The sequence below is a fragment of the Poromitra crassiceps genome, assembly GCF_964638095.1.
Source record: "Poromitra crassiceps genome assembly, chromosome: 8".
Lineage (NCBI taxonomy): Eukaryota > Metazoa > Chordata > Actinopteri > Beryciformes > Melamphaidae > Poromitra > Poromitra crassiceps.
Window position 1 is genome coordinate 45,162,996 of NC_139629.1, and position 8,358 is coordinate 45,171,353.

Below are 8,358 nucleotides of genomic sequence, written 5' to 3' on the forward strand. Positions count from 1 at the left end.
TTATTTTAGTCATCGGATGGATACAGATATATTAAAAAATAAGTAACATTGGCCGATATCGATATGATTGCCGATATATTGTGCATCGCGAAGTAAAACAATCGTTTATCCTATCATTCTAAACAGTTGTTTGTGTGTTTGTATGTGTCTGCTTGCATGTGTGTGTGTGTGTGTGTGTGTGTGTGTGTGTGTGTGTGTGTGTGTGTGTGTGTGCGTGTGTGTGTGTGTGTGTGCGTGTGTGTGTGTGTTAGGTACCATGGTATTAACTTGCAGCGGTCTCCTGCTGAATGATGTAGTGCCTATTTGATTCATCCACCTCGCTGCCACAGTGTGCATCACTCCTGTTAGCAAAGACATAAAAAAAAACGACATTCAGTGTATAAAATAAAACACTCCTAATAGCACAGAACAATATGTTATAACATTCATATTACAGACATTATTCAATACAGATAAAGAAATACTCCCATGAACAAATAGTTGGATGTTTCGTAGATTAGCCAGGAAATCGCTACATCATTTTATACAGTAGCAAAGACAAAATTAAAATGTTAATTTCATTTTCATTTCTCATTAAAGTGATAATACGGAAGATTTCAGTTTTCTTGTCTCTGACAACACCAATGGCCATGAGCAGTAATTAATTGCAGATGAGATCCACACAGTGGCGCATATGACGTGAAGGTTTTTTTTCTTCTTCTTAAAACATCCAAGTTGGCCAGCGGGGGCGGTAATGCTACTCTTGGACTCCAACCGCACACACATCTCAAAAGAAGAAGAAGTTGCTCAGCGGACCCCACTGGAGATCGCTATGACACGTGGGCGGCTGTGTGTGTGTGTGTGTGTGTGTGTGGGGGGACATTTGAGCTGTCAAAAGGGAACAAAAGGCTCCTCTCCTGGCCAATCCTGACGCTTGACTGCTGCGTAGGCGGGCGAAGGGTGTGTTCTGCCCAAATCTCCATTGGGATCATAATAATGTGGAAACAACAGCAACTTGCTCCGACTCCGCCTACCCTCTCTGGCGGGTGCTGGGTGATGGGAAATGCGTCAAGAACTGTGCGCCGCTTAAATCTTTCTGTTTTTTTGTTTGGGGGGGCGGGGGAAAGTGTCACCACAGACACAAGTTCATAAATGTTGCAATACAAAGAGATGCAAGGACTTTCATCAATGGGCCATAGGCTCAATCACCATTGTGTTATGTTAACTCAGTTGGCGATATATAGTGACTTTGCAAACATTTATTTACATGAAAATCTTCCATATTATCACTTTAAGTACAAATTTGGTGCACATCACTCTTACAGAAATATATATAACACTCTTCTAACACTTTAATACAGGTATATTTCGAATCTTTTCAAGCTCATAAAGCCATTTAGACAATGTGTAATTAAGGCAGATGAGGTCACACATAACGTAACGGCTAAACTGTGAGGTGAATATTAGTAGGCTGTAAAATGTACTGCTACTACCAAGCTCACCTGTTGTCATTGATGTCTCTTGTTTCACTGGCGCTGGTTCCTGTGGCTAACACAACAGTGGTGGTTTGGGTTTGATTAGTTTATTGATTGAAATCATGAATTAATTGATTTGTTTATGTAACAATTGAAAAGCAACAAGCAAAACTCAGCTCTCATGCAAACAAATATAGCACCTTTAATTGACAAAACTATCAAGGATCCCATAAAAGAGATTGAGAGGGAGAGAGAGAGTGTGTGTGTGTGTGTGTGTGTGTGTGTGTGTGTGTGTGTGTGTGTGTGTGTGTGTGCGTGCGTGTGTGTGTGTGTGTGCGCGTGTGTGCATGCATGCGTGTGTGTGTGTGCTGACCGTTGTCTATGTTGAGTGGGAAGGACTCCAGTATGTCTCCAGTGTGTCTGCCTGCTCTGTAGCCCAGTGCTGTGGAAACACTGTTCAGCACACCAGAGAGAATACAATGCATTGTCAGAAGAAGTGTGTGGAGGAGATCATGTACATCCCATAACATCAAACATCAAAAGACAGGGACAGGGACAGGGACAGGGACAGGGACAGGGACAGGGACAGGGACAGGGACAGGGACAGGGGCAGGGGCAGGGACAGGGACAGGGACAGGGACAGGGATGCACATCACACTTGATACACGGCACGGGGGAATTCCACTAGTGATATGAAGGAGTGTGAATGGGTCCTTTTTCCATTTCATTGCATTGTGCCTTTAAACTCACGTGTTGCTCTGGATGGAGTTGGGTTTGCTGTTGACGCTGGTGGCGCTCTGCGCCGGCGAGGGCTGGAAGAGGGCGTTGCTGTAGGTGTTGGCGTGCTCGCTGGCGGCGCGGGTGTAGGCGTAGAACGGGTTGGTGGGAGAGCAGACGGGCAGCTGCTTTGGTCGCACCGGCTTAGCTATCCAGGATAATAAGTATAAAAAACAAAGTGAGGCAAGATCAAACTTTGAAGAAAGTGGGTCACTGCAACTGCAAATACTACTAGGATAGATCAAAGAAAAACAGACTGAAAACAGCAAGAGAATATGAACAAGAATATAGCAACATGGGAGTTATATAAACATACGCAACTATGAGTTTCAGCACTAGGACATGGTAAGTAGTGTGTATGAAATGAAAGTGTTGGAAAAAGTATGGGTTTATATTTTTATGGTGTGACACAGAGAAGTAGATAATGATGTCATCAGATTATTCCAGATGACAGCCTCCCTTTCCTTTTCCAAATATCTTGTCTTAATTTAACATTTACCCAGATTAAGGGGCCGAGGATGAGTCTACTTATGATATTTGATTATCAAGTTGTATAAAGATACATTCGCACAAGACCAATCGGCCTCAATTCAGTGCAGTACCGATCTGTGCTGCATGGGGGCGCCTCAGGGCAGTCTTGGCCCTCATGGCGTCCTTGATGCGGTCGACCTCCTGCTGGTAGCGGCGGCGGTCGATCATGGCGCCCTCCTTGGCATCTCTCAGTGCCGTCTCCAGGGCCTTAACTCTCTCAGCAGTAGACCGAAGACGTTTCTCCAGCTTTGGAAGCTCACAACGCAGATCTGCATTGTCACGAACCAGCTGGGAGAGGGAGGGGGAAAGAGAGAGAGCGACGCACAGACAGACAGACAGACAGACAGACAGACAGAAAGACAGACAGACAGACAGACAGACAGACAGACAAACAGACAGACAGACAGACAGAAAGACAGACAGACAGACAGACAGACAGACAGACAGACAGACAGACAGACAGACAGAGAGAGGGGGGAGATGGGGAGGGAAGAGTGGAGTATAGATGTAAGAGTGAGGAGAGAGGAGAAAGGGGTGGGTTGAAAAAAGTTGAAGTTTTACTTATAGGAGAAGTACAATTACTGGTCTACTGATCTACTCAAAGTATCTACTATTTAAAAAGTCATAGAATTGCCATTGAGTCCAATGACTGCAGTTTACTGACACCACATGATTTTACAGTTACCTCTTGTTGCCACTTGGGACCGCTAACATGCACAGTTTGCCTAGTGTAGCCTCACAACAGTCTAAATCAGTGCTTCTCCTCATTTCCAACCCACAGCTGCTATGTGTGTTTCTCACCTGTTTGTGAACCTTTGTAAGTTGGTCCAGGTTATTCTCAAGAAAGGAAATCTTCTGCTTCTGGGTGCAAGACCCCCCGCTATCATCAGGTTCCATTTCGGAACTCTGCAGAGAAGAATGAGGAGGAAGAGACAGAGGGAAATGATTATTTAGATAAAGGAGCAACAGATAAGATATTTACAGCCCTATCTATCTGTAAATTTGGCAATGTGGGCAATGTCTGTTTCAATTTTGTGTCCCGGTTGTCCCAGAAGTGATGTCACTCAACTGGAAGTGATGTCATAAGGGGGCACACACACACAAGGAGGCATTGTGACATCACTGATGTGATGACATAAGACTGATGATGTCATTAGTGATGTCATAAGAGGGCACACGCACACGCACACGCACACGCACACGCACACACACACACACACACACACACATGTTAACCTAAGGGCAATAACATTTTGTGAGCAACACACACACACACACACACACATGCCTGTGCCAATAGGGCAGGCGAGGCCATGCAGCAGCTGAGCTGCGGGCGAGGCCACGCAGCGGCTGAGCTGCGTATGTGAGCTACAGGGCCAGCTCGGCGAGCTGCAGGGCGGGCTGCAGGGCCAGTTCGGTGAGCTGCAGGGCGAGCCCGCACAGCTTGGGATCGAGCGCGAGAGAGAGATGCCTAGTAGCACAAAACTACCATTATAGGGGGTTGATCAGGCTTTCATCAGTACAGTGACTTTGCCAGACGCTGAGATGTTTGGCTCAGTTCTGTAATGCACTCTGCTCATTAACATTCCAGACACTCCCAATCCTCCCACCCCCCCATGCCATCTAATAAACTTTATTTTCAACTGCTCAAAGATGGAGGACGGTGCTCTGAGTGAGCACAAGACACAATTCACAAGACATTTTCAACTATGAAGGCTACTTCAACTTATAAGGCAGTAATTTGTATTGTGATATATTACCAATTCATCTGTTTCTGCTCTAATTAGGCCGCATCTTTTTCTCTATTGTAAAAATGGGACTTTATTGTGTGTGTCAATGAGAGGGATGAGGAAGTGACATTCTGGGTCACTTTTGTTCTCTTCTTACTCTTTTAACCCGCGACGTGAGGTCTTGAACGAACAGCTTGCGCAGGTTGTGGAGGGTCTGGAGTTCACGGGCCTGGAGGACAGACAGATGGAGAGCAGCTTAGGAAGAAACGTGTTATTTATAGACTGTATTTTATATGCCTTTATCATGGTCAAGGATTTCCAGAATTCTTTTGATTTTGAGAAAAACACTTCCTAAATCTATGAATCCCACAGGTGGTTTTGTCGAGTGAATTGTACTCACGACGGTCTCCTCCAGACCCTTGAGGTCCTGTTTCGTCTGCTCGTGGCGCTCATGCAGGAATCTGACAGGAACAGGAAATACATCATCAAAATGAGGGAAGGTTCATCTTATATTGAATTATAAATAAGAAAATATCCCTGCGTGTGCTCAAACTCGAACATTTCTCCTACAAATACATATCAGCTCAAAGCTCAAAGCTCAGTCGTCTACTTTTCTAACTCTGTGGGTCAAAAGTGTGAAATATGTACAAAAAAGTTGAGCAATAGACCCTTCTCACGGGGGCCATTTTGTGTCGAGAAGCCAGGGTAAACACAGGTGCAAGCAAAACACTAATGAGGGTTTCCAAATTCCAATCATGGAAGTTTAGTGTTTGTCAATTTCAGCACAGACAGAATACTCGAATAGTTGTTTAGATCACACAGAGTAGTGGAGCTGGAGCATGAGGAAATAAGCTTACGAGAGCTCTTCCAGACGCTCGCTCTTGGTGCTGTCCTGACTCTTCAGGCGGTCGAAGTCTGAGCGAACCTGAGCCAGCTCCAGCTCCAGCTTGGAGTTACGGCTGCAAGCGAGAGAAAACAAGTTCACACGTTCAGGAAAGGGCTGACATGAGAGACAAAGAGGGAGGCGTTTTAGGTTAGAAGTTAGAAGTCATGTTTAAGTAAATGTCGTGGTACAAGTACTGTAGATGTCTCTGTAACAAATCATCAAGTAATTATAATTACAAGTCATATGAATTAGATTTAATAAATAATAACATAACACAAGAGATAAGAAATCTGAATATGTGGGACAATATCTATGTGTCAATCAGAAACATTAACGCCACTGACTCAGTGAGCTCATCGATGATCCTCTGCTTCTCGTTGATCTCATCCCGCAGGCGGGCCAGCTGCTTGTGGTGGAGGCCGCGGTGCGACTCCCCCTGCTGGCGAGAAGCCTTCTGTGCAACAGAGACCACATGAAGGGTCAGCTGAATTGGAGGAAACTCATTTGGCTGTTACAGAAATGGAAATGTTTGTGATCATTTCGTATTAACACACTTATTACACAATAATCGTTGGACTGTTCTGACAAAAATAAATTATGGTATTTGTACTTTATTGAACAGTATATTTATACAGCAGTTAGTTCTGGGTCAAGCAATTTGATTGGACAAGAGGCATTCCATATATGCTGATATTTAGTATAACAACAAGGACTTTACTGTATGTATATCAGTCCGCTTCACAGCTGTTTCTAATGTGACCTTGATTAGGTTGCATTCAAACAGTGTTCGCAATATGGATAGATTTGACTTTAATTATGAACGGTAAACTGAAATCATCTGTGCTAACCTCAAAGTAGCTAACATTAGCTTAGCTACTAGCTAGCTTGCAGTCAGGAAACTGCAGGCAGCAAGTTTACCTGTTGCTTGGTGACACTTGGTAGTGCAATCCATAGGGAACTGTTTGTGTTGGCCAATAACAGACAAAAATCACTGTCTCAAATTACTTTAAAAAAAATACTCTTAGTACTTGATTAATAGCTTTGTTTATACTGTATAAAAGCAATAATGCACTCAAGGTCATGCTCTTGTTGCTGGACATCAGTACGGCTGTGATGATCTTTGACACAGCACTCCCTATCGTGTGATATGCATAAGTATACATTGAAAGGAAAGAGAAGGATATGAAATTCTGCAAAGGTTGTGTGACCCACATCATGATGTTGCAGTTATAGCATGTTCTTGCATGTGGGGGTTAGTCTCTTGGCCATAATCATTGCACTCAAATGTCCGATTCACACGTTTTCTTACCTTGACATTTCCCTCCTCTGTCTCACCCTTCTCTCCCTCCTCCTTCTCCTCAAGCAGGGAGTTATCTGGGAGAAGAAAGAGACACAAAGGAAGTATTAACCACAGATCAGCATCAAAAATGAAAAAATGAAAAAAAATTGGAACGACATAAAATTAGTGTGTTTGTGTGTGTCTGTGCGTGTGTGTGTGTGTGTGTGTGTGTGTGTGTGTGTGTGTGTGTGTGTGTGTGTGTGTGTGCGTATGTATGTGTCACCCGGGTCTTGCAGCTTGGCCAGCTCCTCGCTCAGGGAGTCATGGCTCTCCTCCAGCAGTCTTTTCTTCTGCTCCACACTCTGCATGTACTCCGTCAGAGAGCGGATCTTAGCCTCATGCTGCACATGCGCACACGCGCACAAACACACACACACACACACACACACACACACACACACACACACACACACACACACACACACACGTGCGCATGCACACACACACACACACACACACACACACACACACACACACACAGAACACACACACACACCACATAAGATCAGAATAAATTATAGGCCTGCATACCCTGCCATCCCCAGCTACAATAAAAACTCTTCTGTCAATTCCTACATCACTGTCCAACATCACTCCATTTGGCCTGGTCCTTTTCTCACACTGCAAAAAACTTCAATCTTTAAAAGTCTTTTTGTCTCATATTCAACCTTCAAGTCTTTGAAAGTGTTCTAGTGAAACAAGAAAACAAACCTGAAAATATGGTGAGACAAGTCCACTCGTTTCCAATCCAGTTTCATTGTCAGAAAAGGGCAGATCACTGCACTACTATCAAGAAAATGAAACTTGATTCTACAAAATTCTTGAACCAAGTTGATTTGTGGAAACAAATTAAATAATTATCTAACGCCCTAGGCAGATCCCCCCCCCCCACTTGTTAGAAGACAATTAAGATTTTAGCACTCAATAATATACTAAATTACTTGTTAAGAAGCAGTGCACCCCCAACCATGTTATCCATCCATCCATCCGTCCGTCTGTCCAGCCACCAACCCACCACTCTCCCCCTTTAACTCCCATCCCCTCCTCACCTGGGAGATGAGGAGCTGGCATGAGGACAGCTCCCTCCCCTCCCCTCCTCTCCTCACCTGGGAGATGAGGAGCTGGCATGAGGACAGCTCCCTCCCACCCCCTCCTCACCTGGGAGATGAGGAGCTGGCATGAGGACAGCTCCCTCCCACCCCCTCCTCACCTGGGAGATGAGGAGCTGGCAGGAGGACAGCTCCCTCCCCTCCCCTCCTCTCCTCTCCTCACCTGGGAGATGAGGAGCTGGCATGAGGACAGCTCCCTCCCACCCCCTCCTCACCTGGGAGATGAGGAGCTGGCATGAGGACAGCTCCCTCCCACCCCCTCCTCACCTGGGAGATGAGGAGCTGGCATGAGGACAGCTCCCTCCCCTCCCCTCCTCTCCTCACCTGGGAGATGAGGAGCTGGCATGAGGACAGCTCCCTCCCATCCCACCCCCCCCTCACCTGGGAGATGAGGAGCTGGCAGGAGGACAGCTCCCTCCCATCCCCTCCCCTCCCCTCCCCTCCTCACCTGGGAGATGAGGAGCTGGCATGAGGACAGCTCCCTCCCAGTCTCCTCCATCTTGCGGTGGCACTCCAGCTGCAGGTTCTCCAG

General features: G+C 45.7%; 1 protein-coding gene across 3 annotated transcripts in view; it reads right to left on the bottom strand.

Annotated features, from left to right (window-relative positions):
- Window positions 1-262: 262 nt before the first annotated feature.
- The window catches only part of kif5aa (kinesin family member 5A, a), a gene marked incomplete at both ends in the record, with an annotated part of 27,638 nt that continues 19,542 nt past the window's right edge, over window positions 263-8,358 (bottom strand). The window contains 13 exons of one of the 3 annotated variants that reach the window (XM_083641381.1): window positions 263-341; window positions 1,482-1,521; window positions 1,828-1,907; window positions 2,205-2,379; window positions 2,834-3,050; window positions 3,564-3,668; window positions 4,650-4,721; window positions 4,893-4,953; window positions 5,350-5,451; window positions 5,723-5,832; window positions 6,703-6,752; window positions 6,941-7,058; window positions 8,275-8,358. The exon at window positions 8,275-8,358 is cut by the window's right edge and continues 105 nt beyond it. In XM_083641381.1, the coding sequence (XP_083497507.1) occupies window positions 263-341; window positions 1,482-1,521; window positions 1,828-1,907; window positions 2,205-2,379; window positions 2,834-3,050; window positions 3,564-3,668; window positions 4,650-4,721; window positions 4,893-4,953; window positions 5,350-5,451; window positions 5,723-5,832; window positions 6,703-6,752; window positions 6,941-7,058; window positions 8,275-8,358 (1,293 nt within the window). Of the gene's footprint in view, window positions 342-1,481; window positions 1,528-1,827; window positions 1,908-2,204; window positions 2,380-2,833; window positions 3,051-3,563; window positions 3,669-4,649; window positions 4,722-4,892; window positions 4,954-5,349; window positions 5,452-5,722; window positions 5,863-6,687; window positions 6,753-6,940; window positions 7,059-8,274 lie in introns of all 3 variants that reach the window. The other 2 variants (XM_083641380.1, XM_083641379.1) reach the window with 2 other exon arrangements.